The sequence below is a fragment of the Sus scrofa genome, chromosome 5 (genome assembly GCF_000003025.6).
Source record: "Sus scrofa isolate TJ Tabasco breed Duroc chromosome 5, Sscrofa11.1, whole genome shotgun sequence".
Taxonomy (NCBI): domain Eukaryota; kingdom Metazoa; phylum Chordata; class Mammalia; order Artiodactyla; family Suidae; genus Sus; species Sus scrofa.
In genome coordinates, this window is record NC_010447.5 from 96,799,529 (window position 1) to 96,815,898 (window position 16,370).

A 16,370-nucleotide genomic window follows, 5' to 3' on the forward strand; every position below is an offset into this window, starting at 1 on the left:
TGACTTTATAATATGGTCTCTTATTAAAATCTAATAAAAATACATACACACTATGTGAGAGTTAAATTAATACAATTGTGCCATCTTAAAAAGTTTAAAACCACAATGAGGGATATCTTTCCTTTTTATTTAATAACATTCACCATATTCAGCAAAATCAAAGTTCCCTTTTCTTATAAACTAGGATTTTTTTGTACCCTGTTTTGTAGTCACTATCTTTTATCTACTTGGTACCAATTATTTTCTGCATCAATAAACCCTACCTAAGTTATCTTATAGAATAGTTTTCAGCTCAGTGGTACCTAATAGAAACACCGTGTTCAATATATGTATAACAATCTTCTCTAGTACTCACATTAAAAAGTTTAAAACCAGATGTTATAATGATACATTTTATTTAGGCCAAAGTACTATTGTTTTAACACAAGCAATACCAAATTATTTGGCAACTATGCATTCTTTTTTCACACTAAATGTGTGAATTCTGCTGTGCATTTTATACTTACATCATATCTCAATTTGGGCCTAGTGGCTGATATTTTGAACAGCATAGATCTGGATTACAGTTCTTTATCTCCTGGAAAGAGGCCTTCTCTGAATCTCACAAACATTAATAACAAAAACAGCTCCATTGAGGTAGGCAAAAGTATCATGATTGATAATGGACTTCACCCTATACTGAAACTGTATGATAAGTAATTAGAATAGGGATGATTAGTAACAAGTTAGAAATTAGCTTTGACAACTAATATTCCATAGAAAGGTCAAGGGTCCGCTTCTAAATTAAAGCATGTTCACTAGATAAACTCACTTGCCCCCAGAACAGCCATGAAAATCATAAATCCTGATGGTGAATAATTTCCTGGCCTCTAGAGATAATGGAAACTGCATTTGGTAGGAGACGTGTGAGTGCGGTAGCACCAACTAACATATGAGCGCAATAATACATTAGGATTTAGAATGCTCCCCACAGTACCTACTAAGATCTCCTACGATGCACTGTGTGCACAAAGGTGTGTAGGCAGACTGCATCTGGGGAGGGCGATGTCTCTATAAACCAATATAGTTAACCCTCCCATCAAGACATTCTGGAATCTCCAAACATCCCATCAGCTCTTTCGTGATCAGTGATTCACTTTCCCATTCTTATTAGAAGTGACGGTTCATGACCACTGTATGATAGCACTGGGGGAGGTCGCCAGGCAGGAAGGTGAGATCTGAGTTGGGAGGGGGTTGGGCACAGGACATTGGGTGCGTGAAAGAACAAAATGCCATCTTGAGATGTCCATTTCAATAGTACCCTGCCTAGGGCCATCACTGCCAATTCAAAATTCAGTCAACTAAGTGAGAGTGTAAGCTCATATTTTTACCATCCCAAATCCTAAAGTCGAATATTTGCCTTAATGTCTCATCAAGGAAACAGGAGAATGAATATCTCTTCTTTCGATTTCTTTTCAGGTTTTATTCCATTTTTAAAATTAAAATTTTAATTAAAATTTAAAATTTATTCAATTTTAAAATTTACCTTTTCTATCTTTGAAAACACAAGTGAGCTAGTGTCAAAAATGATAAATTTGAAAGATTTTAAAAATGATCACTTTAAGACTGGACACAATAAACAGCACTACAAAGAACATCCAAAATAACTCCATAATTAGGAAACTATTTTATTGGCATATGTATCAATCATCACCTACAAATTTAAGGAGTGTCAACACCGATTATCTCCCTCAAAATTAATATTGTGAAACAGTTACACAGATAACAGAAGAAGGAAACTATAGATTCAATTATTTTAGGCTCTAAAACAGTTTAATCATAAGTATCTCACTTCTCATACCAGCCTTTCCACTTCATTGATTTGCACATACGAACCATAAAACCTCATCAGATTTAATGTGGTTTTTCTCCTGCTGGGTTCACAATAAGCTAAGATAAAATATTTTCCATCATTACATTATGTTGGTTTGTGGATGCTGTTACTAAAAAGATGACATAACATCATGTTCAGAAAACAACTGTTGCACATGAAGCTTACTTTCCAAAGCCTCAATTTCTAGGCCACAACATATGAATCTGTGTTTTCTTTATTGACTGACAGCTCAAGGCTCATTAACATTTCCATCTCAAGCTAAAAGAGATTTACAGGTCTGAAATGTAATAGAACTCCAAAAGTAGACGGTGGATGCAAACTAAATAAATGCATCTCTAAATCTGCTTAGTCATCCTCAAACAAAATATTTCAATAAAGAGTAGGAAAAGCAAAACAAAAACTAAACAAAAGTTCACTGGATCCTACTACACAGCCAACCACCGGAAAGTTACAGGAGAACTTAGCTTTGTGAAAAAAGCTCCAGACGAGCAGAGTTAAAGATCCTAAGGAGCTTTAAAGGTAAAGGCAGCATTTTGCACATTATCTTTACTAAGATATCACAGAACATTTACCACGCAATAGTAAGAGTTTAGTAAAACTCATCTGTAATTTTAGAAAATATATAAACATTATGAAATTATAAGACTGGGCTTTGAAAAGTTGAAAATATTTTTAAAGATTTTAAGGCACTTTAAAAATTAAAATAATAGAGTATTTTTGAGTGAGAAGAATAATTTTAATGAACCAGAAGGAGCATCTACCCTTTGTAAACAATAAGAATGGAACTTCACAGATAAAATATACAATTCATTAAATTGATAAATATTTACATTTATGTCATTTAACTTTAAATAGAATGTATATTTTCTAAACGTAACATAATAAAACATATATTTCCTAACTTAACTGTTTAAGATGATAAAGTAAAAAAAGGCTATTTTCATTGTCCATTCTGAATGGTGTATCAACTTATCTTTGAAATATCCAATTATAATAATCTGGTCAGACAAAATTTATTAATATACTAATGACCCATTAGTACTATAAACACACCAATTAAATAAAGTTATATTCTCTTATATTTATTGCATTAAAATTTACTATTGGTCACAAAACCCATCTATAGTACATGTGTTAAAGAAACTTTAAACAGAAAAAGACATTGAATATGCAAATTCCATTACAATATTTCAAGAATTAGTTCCTGGAAGCCATTCCACACGAATGCAGGAATAACAGCAAAACTGTATTTCACAGATGGAAAATAAGCCCATCAGAAAACAAAATTGTGAAGTACGTACTATAAAACAAATTAAATACCGTACTCTAAAACCTTGTATCCAATTGGTAACATGACCGGATATCCACAGATCTCTTGAAAAGAAACCATGTGCCATGTGTTTTGAATGCTGAAGCTTGAAGGATTAGTTTGAAGTTTTCGCTTTCTTTTTGCCACTTCCCCATCCACCACTGAGTTGTACAGGGTTGTCACGGAATGACATACGTTCTTTCTTAGAAGGTCTTGTGTTTGTCATCATTGGTGCAAGTACTCCCTTAATTGAACAACCTAGACAGTGATATTAAATGTACACTTTCACTTAACTAGAGCCAAGTCAAATTATATTTAAAAGCAAGAACTGTATTTATCAGTCACAGGCATTTTAGAATTACATGAGCTTTGTGTTCTAAAAAAGTATGTTTGTTCCATTTGTTTGCAAGATGATATGATCAAAGTTTAGAATAAAATATATTTAGGTTAAATGAAAGAAACTGACCAAAAAATTTAAATACATACAGTAGTTCCCTTCTATCTACAATTCAAATGTCCCTGCTATTTCAAGACTGAGAGAATACATTTTCTTCGTTTCCAGATATTTATTTATATTTGTTTATGTTTTCATAGTTGACATTTTTATAATTGCTTAAATTTAACAATGAACATCTTAAAATTAGTTTTAGAAATTGTCCTACTGAATGAAGTAAGGACTTTTTCAAAAAGAAGAATTCTTGGTAAATGCAAAGCACATTAGATGGAAAATCTAGAGACGTTAATGGGTTCTAGTCCAGCTGCATAAACCACAGCGTTGACTGGATAGGTCACAGCCTTTCTGAGCCTTAGTTTTCTACATGAGGAAAATAATCATGCATTATAGGGTCACTGTGAAGATTAACTTTGTCATTATATTGCAGTGGTGGTTAGACCTGTGAGAGCGCTTTGTGAACAGGTGCTATAAAATGGAAAAAAAAATTTATATTCAGTAAGTTAGAACTTAGCCAGAGAAAAAGTAACAAAAATTGTTGGCTGTTAAAAGCAAATTGTAGTTGCAAGAATGGGCTAGCAGATTAGGACTGCTGTCCTCAGCAGGACCCCAAGATGCCGTATCCAGAGTCCTATTAAAGATTTAGGATCATCTGCTTTAAATCTCCTGAGGATCAGGCAAGTGCGCAGGGCTGTGTCTGTGGGACAACGTTTGAAAAGCAGCAGAGTGAGGGATTCCAGAGCTCCCTCAGTTCTGGTTTGAGGCAAAGGTTCAAATCACATGACTCTTCTTCACTGTGATGCTTCTGTGCTTTAAGTAAGTTTAGGGGGCGATAAATCAAAATTTTTTCGAAATTAATACTTTTCCAACTAAAATTTAAAAGTATTTGAAAATATATGTCCAAATAGAAAGTTCAGAACACATTAGGTCCATTTGTGAAAACTGGTCTGTAGTTTCAAATTTGGTACAACAGGTTGGTAAAAACAGTTTATAAAAGTCCATCTTATATTTAAAATCTCTTTTAAAATAGAAGATTGCTTTTTTAATTTTAACCTTAAAACTATGAGGAAAACAAATGTAAAGAGTTAAAGAGCCTCTATAAAGGAGCATATTTTACTTTTAGTCCATAAAAAAAAAATTGTTACTGAAAAAGTCAGGAAAAAACTTAAAAGCTATTGTTTTAGGAACAGGTATTCAAGGAGAAAGGCTGATGCCTATAGCTAGAGGCACAAGTCTGTGATGGAGTTAGAGACAGAACAGAGTGCAGTTTGGACACCTTCAGAGCTGCACGTGTGAAGACAATCTCAGCGGAGAGACACACAAGGGAGATGCCAAGTGAAACTGGCTTCTAGGTGCCAGCCAGATTTAGCCTGCGTTAAACCACCCCTGGTAAGTCAGACAGTATCCTTTGTGAAACTGCCAGAACTCTTTCAAGCAACAGGAAAATTACTGCTGCATAAAAGCAAATTTCCTAATGATAAAATATAGGAAGGCATCCTCAAAGCTCATCCTCTTTCTGTTTATTAGATGTATATCAAAATTGAATGTCTATTTTGATCTATTAAAAAAATAATAACAGTAACAGCAAACCCTCACCTTGCCCCAGCTGTAAAAATTCTCCTGGATAACAAGTACCTATCTACAAGAACACATTGTGTAGGAAGAATGCTGGGGCTGGATGGGTGGGGAGGCAGGGAGCACTGAGAAATGAAGGGCTATTGGGATACATTTAGAATTCATATATTTATTTAAGATAAAAAATAGAGATTAATAAAGGAGTGGGTGAATTTCCATAAATGGCTATCACAAATGTTTTGTTTCAATAGAGAAAGTTAAATCAAGTTCCTTGTAAGCATTACTCAAAGTAATAAGTAGAAATAAGTATATATTTTAAAATATAACTCAGTAATATAGTGCATCACTGGTTAATATTTTTGATGCAAGTATCTGAAGAGTATAAAGCTGAATTATTTAATGACTTTATTTTTAATATAAGCTTTTTATTTTTTGTCAAAGATGGCAAATAATATGTAAGAAAGGTGGCACTTTCTCTACAAAGTATTGAAATATATAAAGATAATTTCATATACCTCTAAAATTACTGTTTCAAAATTAAAGTGAATTGCATTACAATGTGGCTTTTCAGTAGATCAAATTCTCATTCATCGCTCGGTATTTTATTTTTTTTTATTACTCAATCCCCAGCTCATTACATTTATTGTGTTGTACAGTGATTATCACAACCCAATTTTACAGCATTTCCATCCCAGACCCCCAGCTCAGCCCCTCTCCCCCACCCCCAACCTGTCTCCTTTGGAAACCATACGTTTTTCAAAGTCTGTGAGTCAGTTTTAAATAATTTTTCTATTGACTACAAAGTTACCATACAGTACATTTTTTCCTAATACTGTTCTGATGTCTTTATTATTTTGAAGCTGCTGATGAATGTTTAGCCTTTTTGTACTTAACTACATGTAACCCCATATATAAAGGCAGCTTGTAAATTTTTCATAGTTTAGTGTAATTCCATCAGCAAATAATTATAATTAAACCATACTGTGTAGTATTACAAGACAGTTTTATAGCAATTTTCAAGTATATCTTATGTGGAATTAAACTACTGTAGGAAGCTAGTCTTTAAATGACATAAACACTTGTGTGAATATATAATTTTTTTAAAAAAAACAATATTTTAGATGTGATTAAACACTTGCATTATATTGTCCTGCTATGTGTAAATAAACAATTTGAGCAGTAATCAATATAGCTTATTCTCTCATTGCATTTAGTGAGAGTCTTTGTTATCATATAAATTCTTGAACCACCAGATAAATAGAAAATAAATTGAGGAGTAAGCAACATGTCTACGAAGGAGCCACATATTGCATTCATTGCAAAGCTACTACTTTGTCCTATGATTACTCCAGAAATGAAAAAAGAAAATAAAGAAGCAATTTAGTACAGTCAATGGATAATCACTCCAAAATTACTTGCCCACATGAACATACAATAGTGAGAGAATCTTGCTTCAAAAAATTGACATTAGAGCTAGCCCTACTGATGGGTTCCTGGAATATAACAGTTATAACTAAAGGACCTTCATTAGGTATTTTTTGTTTGCTTCCTCTAATGTTATTATTATAGATTTTTGTTTTTTTAAACAATAGTCTGTTCTGCATTTGCAGGTGACTATACAAATCAACCAATCAGTCTCTTACATACATGCTGAAAGTATGTCTTGATAAATATGCTCTATCTTCCAATAAGTCACTTCTTTGCCACATAATCTGTGTTCTGCTAAAGATTTGTTCTGGTCCTTTAAACACTTTTTTTGGTTAAATCCTTGGTTCTTTAACAAATGTCAAGGTCTATATATGCTGTGTTTTGATAAGTAATTTAATATGTAAAATGCTTTGAATGGCTCTCCTGGTATGTATAAGAAAAACTTCCTTAAACAGGTTAAAATAGAAGTTTCATGATGCAGAGTAATACGTCATTGGCTTTTCATCAATACAAACAACTCTATGTGTCTGGGTATGGAAATCATTTCAAAGTCCTTCCCATATTGTACTGCTTAACAACAGATACAGCAGAAGTAAAGTAGAGGGGAAAAAAATCAACATTTTAATAAAAGTGACCCGAATAGATTTTAGCAGCAAAGCATTTACATCAATTTAAGTGCTGTGAGTGAAAATTACACTGGGCAAGTTTGAGGTTGAGGTAGATATTATAGTGCTCAGATAACAGTTGCTTTTTAAGGCTATTGCTATGTCCAATCTTGAATTATAATGATCATTTACAGGTAGATAATGTCTAAAAAAAAGACTGAAAATAAAACATATTGTTGTTTTGTATCATATTCAGATGACCTCAGTGTAACATGGTAATTTTGCTTGTTTTTGAAATTGTTTTCTCCAAGGAACTATATTTGATCACTTGTAATGGAACATGATGGAGGATAACATGAAAAAAAGAATGTGTGTGTATATATATATATATACCTGGGTCACTGTGCTGTACAGCAGAAGTTCACAGAATATTGTAAATCAACTATAATAAAAAATTAAATAAAAAAGGAAATTATTTTCAAGATTTTTCAGTGAATAAAAGTTTTTTCTATACCTTTGTAAAAATAATAATAAAATTTCCATTTCTCAAAATCTCAGTTGGACCCTGACATTTACAGCTATTCATTCTGCTTACCCACTATTTAAGAGGTACATAAATAAGAAAACCAGTTAGGTTTACTACATTTGATAGTCACAAGAATATCCACAGTATTTGCTATTGTTGCTAAAAGTCATGATGCCTGCTGTTTCTTTATACATCAACACGACACAATTTGCTTTGTCTATGAACATCTATTTTGCAAAAATAATCCCAAATGAACATAAAAGCTAATATGTATCATATAGGGTAGAGTATCTTATTTTGATATACCATATAGATTTTACTTTTCTATTTTGCCATTTCTTGATCTTTTATAATAGCTCCCCCTCATATTTGATCTAGAATCTTTGAAGCCTCCCTATAGTATGGACTATTTTCCTTGGTTTTATTACGTTTTAACACACTACTGTGTTGATTTCTTCTTAAAGATACCTTTTTGTGGTTCTGTCTGCACAGATATGCACAGGATGCATAAAATGTGGTACTAAAAATACTATCTTGTTTCTTTAAATTCCGTGGTTCTTACACTACTATGATTCAATATACATTTTTTTTTTCTGGAGGAATTTTTTTTGACTGATTTAATTTTTTGATTGTAAAATCTAAATAGGTTTTATGATTTTTTTTCAGAACTAGATTTGCCATCTGTCATGTGGTCCTTCCATTCACTAAAACTCTTCTTTTCTGGCTTCCCAGCAAACTAGCAGATATTTATTGAGTTTTTAAATTCCTAAACTGACTAGGCAATGAAAGGGTAACTCATTAAGGAATTAAGAATGAAATTTAACAACCTGTAAGTTATCTAGGCATCCATCTTCTACTGCATGGTTGGTTCTAAAAATCAGGTTGTATGGCCCATTATTCTTGTCAGTTTAGAAAAGGTCTGTTCCCAAATTCTCCAGTCTTTTAAAAAAATAGTCTCTTCAGAATTCTGTTCAATGTTATTATACTTACAACTAAGTGTACATGAGTATTTGTAATTAAAAAATAATGGCATAAATTATGCTAATAATTGAGAGTATTTTACCCTTAATTGATACGCATATTCCTTTGAAACACTTATTTCTAAGCCTTGTTTTACCTCTCATTTTACCGTGTTAATTAATTTTGCAAAGTAAGCGTTTAGCAAAAATGCGCATTTTAAGTAAATTCCCAAATGTTTATCACTGAACAGTTATTCTTTGGAATTTAAACATTTAAAACCCCAATTAAAATTTAAGGGCCACTTGGAGTCTTTAAAAGCTTTAATTTAAACTCTTATTTACACATTCATTCAATATGTACTTATTTAGTGCCCATCTTGTAGCAGACACTGTTCTATTGTGCCTTTCAATGAAGCCTCCCTGTCACTTTTCTTCCATGTGCCGAATAATATTAGCAACCATCATACTGCAGTTGCTTTCCATTTCACTCTATTCTCATAATTCCACATTTACAATCCTCATATGGAACTTGTATAAAACAAATACTTATTTCCACATTCCCAGATAGTGAAGACTTGTGGATAGGTTTCCCAAAAACTTTTCATGGAAACTTTCATTATCCCCTTTCATGCTTATTAGTTCTTAGCAGGGAGACATTTGGCAACAATAAACATGACTCGCTTGAGGATTTATTATATTATTGCACTTCAGTTTCATTCATTTGACAAATGCATTTCACATTTAACCATACCCATTTATTTTTGCACCACATTAGCTAGGATAAAAAATCAGTTTGAAATCAACAAACTTACCCCCTCCGAAAAAAGAAGTCAAAATAAAACAAATGAAGAAAGAAAATGATCATGAAGGGGGTAAGAAGTAAAATATTACAGTTAGAAACATGATGCTTTAATCTATTATCAATAGAGCATACATGGATCCTGTCCTCAAAAATGTTAGAATGTGTGTAAGTTGTTTTGTTTTGTTTTTTTATACAAAGAATAAATGTAGTTGACATATGTACCACTAATTCTCGCACACAAGTACAGTTGAAATTGTCTTTCCCTGGATAATGTCAACTACTGAGGAAACTAACTACTGTTTTAGATCTGTAAACATTATTCTGTGGTTACTAATAGCTGTTATATTTAACTGTGTCTGGAATCATTGTTGACTGTTTCATTAAACTGTCTCAGATCCTGGAACCAGGCTGTATAATGCTGTTAAAGGACATTAAATCAACAGCTATTTATTATTATGTGCTTACTCTGTGCTAGACTTTTAATACACATCTATTAGATATTTCTAGCTACCACATAAACATGCTCTTGGTATGATAGTAATTAATTCTGACCATCCAGTTCTGGTTACAGGAATATTTCAAGGGTTGAAGTGCTAATGTGTTTGTTTATCAGGGACAAAATTTTAAGACCTAACAAATCTGTACTCTTAAAGATCCTGCCAAAAAATTGAGACCAAGGAAAATCAAAGTTATGGTTTATGCAGTAATAAAATAAAAGCCTTAAAAAAGTTTAAAATTTTACATTGTTAGAGACCAGCTCTTACTAAACAAAATTTCTTAAAATTAACAATTCTGTGATGCAGCTCTAAGCTTTTTTATTGCCGTATTACTTTAAATCAAACACTTCAGATAAGAAACAAGAGCATAAACAAAGCCAGCTTTTATTATACACAGAACCAAAAAGTTTAACTTGGCAACAATTGTTTATAAAAATCTTATCTTCACCTTATTTTTATCTGGGGGAAAATATAATGTCTAGAGGAGGATTGAAATTTAAATACTTTAAATAGGAAATCAGATAGTCAATTTTTACCTCTACAATGAAGTTTTGCAACAACCGACATAGATAGTGATACTGTGGAATTATTTTACTAGAAGATTTGTTTGGCCATGCCCATGGCATGTGGCAGTTCCCGGGCCAGGGACTGAACCTGTGCCACAGCAATGGCCCAAGTTGCTTCGGTGACAACACTGGATCCTTAACCTGCTGTGCCACAAGAGAACTAACTCCCAGGAGATTTTGTGGACAGAACACCATACTTTACAAGTATGCCAGCTAATTAAAAGTATTACCACAGTGTACATTTTTAACAATCTCTATTTTGCACTCAGCATCTACAAACTTTTTGCTTGCACGCAATTGCATTACTTTTTGCTATCAAGTCAATTTAGAGCACATTTCTCATCACCCATTTGCCCCTCATTTCTCAGTGTCAAATGACTCATAACTTTCTTAAAAATGTCATGCTGACGGAGTAGCAGAGATGTCAGAGTCCATTGTGTCTCAAGCCCGGCTTGACACTTATATTCGCTATCTCATTTAATCCTCATTACAACACTGCGTGACACCCGTCACCCTCATTTTTAAAATGGGGAAACTGAGTCCATGCAGTTAAATTACTTGTCCAAAGGCAAGTGATAGTTACACAGTTGAAACTTGGCTTAACATGACTAAGGTTTATAAAAAAAGATGGTATCTTTTTTAATTTTAAGAAATAAAGTATGCTTCTAATATGACAGTACCATTAAAAAAAAAAAGGTGGCAAATGTGAGATGCACATCTGTTTTTGTATGCCTTGGAATGAGAAGAACTCTCCATTACTGGGAACTAAGGCCTATGAAATTAAAAATGAATACAGAGTATGAATGAAAAACACACTGTCCCCTTAATTTCTATAAGTTGAGGAAACACAAAAGAAAGATATTTCTGTATCTGTATCCATATCAATATCTTACCTATATCTATATATCATCTTATGACACCTAGCATGATTTTTTAATTTAAGAATGACTTTATCTAAAGATTTTTTTTCAGACTTTCTTATCCTTTACCTGTGTCACTGTCTTTCTGTTTATCCCCGAAGGTCTTTGTAAACTAAACATTACTAGAATTTCTGAAGTTGTTCAAAGAATACTCCCAAAACATTTGAGTGATTTTGGCTGAATTACATGAACCCATATGTTAATAAAACAATATTAATGAATGTCTCTTTTCTAACTTTGTGAAAATAGACATGGAATACTAGAGACTACATTTTTTTTTTTTTTTGCTTTAAGAAAGTATATGAGGAAGATGTTTTAGAATTATGTAACTATCTAGAATGTCTAAAGGCCAGGTACAAGTAAAACCAATATGCTAGTTAGTTAGTGGACAACCAAACCAAAACTCAACTTATTTCTCATATATATATATACTTTCAGTCTATACTGAAGATATGCACAGGTAGGGACATAATTAAATATAACTTTTATGCTTTTGACTACTCTATGGGACAGAAAATTAAGTTAACTGTACATTTCTAAACATCCAATGAGGAAATAATCGATTTGTAAATTTAAGTTATGGAATGTAGGGAATCATCTGGAAGTAGCAGAGCTGGCAGAATGGTCAAAAATGCTAGAGCTCTCGGACCCTTGAAGAAGGGAAATTTCAAAGGAGATGCAGGTTAGGAGGAGGGTGGCAGAAGGCTTAGAAAGCAGCAAGATGACAAAATGGGGAGGCCAATTCACTGATGAAGCATCAGTTACTAGAATCATAGTCATAAATTAAATTATAGTTCATTTATAACTATTTATAACTATATTCACCCAATCAGTTTCCTTGCTGTAGGAGTAGAGCAAGACAGCTGGTGACCACAAATGTGAATAACATGTTATTCCTTTGCTTTTTCCTCTAATAACAATTTAATTTGTATAGAACGTCACAGAATTTACTAATTATTTTCAAGATAACTTATTTATTAAATTACCTCATACCTATAGGTCTGCAGCTGGTTAATTTAAAATTAACCATTTAATTAAAAATTTACAAGTGGCTTCTTCCTAAAAAGTAACTATCTAGCTAAAGATTAAAGATAATTTCCAAGTACTACCCTATGAAATGCTGACTGGGTTCTCAAGAGGAATTTTTTTTTTCTCTCTTTTTAAAAGAATGTATTTGGAAAGGCCATAGAGTGCGGAGAAAAGGGAACTCTGTTACACTGCTGGTGGGAATGGCAGCTTGTGCAACCACTACGGAGAACAGTATGGAGGCTCCTTAAAAAACGAAATCTAGAACTACCATATGATCTAACAACCCCACTCCTGGGCATATATCCAGAGAAAAGCATAATATGAAAAGACACATGCCCCCTAATGTTCACGGGAGCACTACTTTCAATAGCCAAGATACAGAAGTAATCAAAATGTCCATCAACAGAGGACTGGATAAAGAAGATGTGGTGCATATATGCAATGGAATATTACTTAGCCATAAAAAAGCACGAAACAATGCATTTTCAGCAACATGGATGGACCTAGAAATTATTATACTAAGTGAAGTAAGTCAAAGACAAATATTGGCTCACAAATGTGTGGAATCTAATAGAAATGATAACAACAGAACTTACAAAACAGAAATTGACTCAAAGATTTCAAAACCAAACTTAGGTTTGCCAAAGGGGAAATGTGGAGGATGGGAGAAGGGATAAATTATGGGGTTGGAACCAATATAAACACACTACTATATATACAATAGATGGGTAACGGGGACCTACTGTATAGCACAGAAGATATTTACTCAATACTGAGTGGTAACTTACATGGGAAAATAATCTGAAAAGGAGTGGTTATGTGAATATGTATAACTAATACTTTGCTGTATGCCTAAAATTAACATAACTTTGGAGGTCAACTATATTCCAATAACAATTGTTAAAGAATGTATTGGGACATTAAGATAACAACTACTAAGTATTTACTGTAGAATATTCTTTTTTTTTTTTTTTTCTTTTGTCTTTTTTGTTGTTGTTGTTGTTGTTGCTATATCCTGGGCCGCTCCCGCGGCATATGGAGGTTCCCAGGCTAGGGGTCCAATCGGAGCTGTAGCTGCCGGCCTATGCCAGAGCCACAGCAACGCGGGATCCCAGCCGCGTCTGCAACCTACACCACAGCTCACGGCAACGCCGGATCGTTAACCCACTGAGCAAGGGCAGGGACCGAACCCGCAACCTCATGGTTCCTAGTCGGATTCGTTAACCACTGCGCCACGACGGGAACTCCATAGAATATTCTTAAGACAAATTATTTCAGTAGGCATGCTGAGTTTTAGAATCACTTCTAGATTTATAAATTCATCCTAATTTTATAAAATAGCTGTCCTTTCCATAAATGATAAAATTTTCTGATCTTTGGAAAACACTTAAAAGAAAGATTTATTTATCTATTTCAGTTGACTGTGCTTAACCAAAGTAATTAGAGATAATTTAAACAACACTTGAAATCAGAGTCATGTAGAAGTATCCTAGCAGGGAGACAACATTCAGTTACAAACATGATTTTCTTACAATAAAACATTAGAAATAATAGCTTACGTTGCTTTTCAATTGGAAAATTGTCATATACAAAGTTTTAGTATACTAGTTGCAGAATTATAGAATTTTAAAGCTGTAAGAACCCTTGGATCTCCTGTATGTTTGTATTTACTCCCCTTCCCCTTCCCATATGAGCGCAAAAAAATATATTTATATAGTCATATAATTTTTATCATGAATTTTCTAAATGAACAAACCAAACCTCAAGTATCTCATCTAAGCTCACAAAACATATATGTGAGAAATGGGTTTCAAATTCAAATCTGGCCTACTCCAAATTTATTTCCACCATTCAGGGCTGCCTTCCTCATACTAAATCTAAGGTCTCAAACGAGGTAGTGAGGAGCCAAGGCAGGACTAGAGGTTGACTTTTCAGTCTGTTAGCACAGATTCTTACCAAGACCACGCTGTCTCTCACTGTGTTTAAAAGTGCAGTTGACATATTAATCATCCCTCTCACCTCTGTCCTTCATAATTCCAGTTTAGCAAGGGCTATGCTATACTTTAATAAAGTCATTCCCTAGTTAATCATATTCCCTTGTTAATAACAGGGTTTTATAGGTCGGAAGTAGTTTGCAAAACTTAGAAGAAAGAGACAAAGATTGATGGGGCAATATTATCTTAATTTGAGGTCTTTTATGTTTTTCCTCATTTTTTTCCAATGGTGAAAATTTCTTCATTTTTCTCACTTAAACATGCCTTTTAGCCTAAGATGTTCTGAGTAATATAATACTAGGCCTTAATTTGGTCAAAGCTGTGATTCTCTTCTGGAGAACAGTGAATATTTATTTATCTACTTGTTTGTTTGGTTGCCGGGCCTATGGCATTCAGGAGTTCTTGGGAATCAAACCCACACCATAGCAGTGACCAGAGTCACAGCTATGACAGTGCCAGATCTTTAGCCTGCTGAGCCACCAGAGAACGTCCCAATTTATTTTTATAAAGGTGTTTTTCATACATATACTGATAATTCATATCCACATATACAAATGATTATATTCAGAGAGCAGTAATTTAGTGCATGCATGTATGTCAGTTATCAATTTATTGCTTCTTAGCAATGAAAATACCCTTCCTTACATGTTTAATGATAAAACAATTCCTTTAAGCATTTCTGCTTTATAGTGAGAACAATGGAAAGCTTTCCTAGTAGGGCACACTGAAGGGTCACTGCCAGAGGAAGAGGCTTTTCCTCTTCTGGCATAGATGGAGGGGGCAGAGTCAGCCTTGTGGCTTGGAGGCCCTTTGATGTGGCTCTTGCCTAAGCCACAGGCCCAGAGCATGACCCCTCTGCCACCGTGAAGTCTGACCCAGCCACAACCTGTGTGCTGTCCTCTCCACAGGGAAATCAAAGCCTGCTACACCTCTTGCCCGTATCAAGGCCACTCTTACACATGCCAATGCTACCCACCGCCTATCACCTATTCTCCCTCTGTTACTCCAGAGACTTGCCCAGTAACGCCAGAGCTGCTTTGGTCTGGCTATACCAAGAACTCTGCTATTCAATGGCCGGATCACACCTTCTGCAATGAAGTCTGAACTCCTTCCAAGTTGATCTTCCTTGGGTACTCTTCCTCAGCCCTGGCGTACCATATAGAGATTCCTTCTGGTTTACAGCTATTCCTTCAGTATAGGTAATACTCGGTTTAACCAACTTGATGATAGCTATATACTGTGACTCAAACTGTCACAACATATATTGATGTGGATTATAACTCCACCATGGCCAGAACTGTGCTAGTGTGGCTCAGCACTCTTTGCCCTGTGTGATGCAATGGCCTTCAAGGAACATTACATGTTTTTTTAATGAACAAATGACAGGATTGGCTTGTAGGCTAGACCCATGGGAACCTGCAGCTCATGACAGGGCTATGTGAAAGACTCACCCAGAAGGAAATCTTTATCATTTATATCACTGTATTCTTTAAAGGTAATAGCACCAGAATTTTGAACAGGTCAGGTGCTCTTAGAAGCCTTGGTAGATACTGTTGAATGTCTACCAAAGGGTAACTCTTCTACTCACTTTCTGTATCAGAACAGCCTTCTTCCCACTACAGAACATGAAAAAAATGTCCAATACACCCTTTTCCAGCCCTCTTATGCAGCTAAAGTATAGCCATATTCATTCATTCATCCATTAATTCATTAATCAAATATATAATCAAAGGGTCTATCATATGCCAGAGAGTTGTTTCTAGATACCTAGGATATTTCATTAAATTCCCTGCCCTCCTGGACCATGCAAACTATCAGGGGAGAAGGAGAATAAAC

General features: G+C 34.1%; 1 protein-coding gene and 1 long non-coding RNA gene across 10 annotated transcripts in view; one reads left to right on the top strand and one right to left on the bottom strand.

The window, feature by feature from the left end:
- Positions 1-16,370, top strand: part of LOC110260807 — a 36,617-nt gene that overhangs the window by 14,230 nt on the left and 6,017 nt on the right. The window lies entirely within an intron of this gene.
- LRRIQ1 (leucine rich repeats and IQ motif containing 1) overlaps positions 1,652-16,370 on the bottom strand; it is a 292,539-nt gene continuing 277,820 nt past the window's right edge. For all 9 annotated transcript variants that reach the window (XM_021092787.1, XM_021092788.1, XM_021092795.1 and 6 more), the window contains one exon: positions 1,652-3,440. In XM_021092787.1, coding sequence (XP_020948446.1) covers positions 3,298-3,440 — 143 coding nt within the window. In that variant the 3' untranslated portion in view covers positions 1,652-3,297. The remainder of the gene's footprint in view (positions 3,441-16,370) is intronic.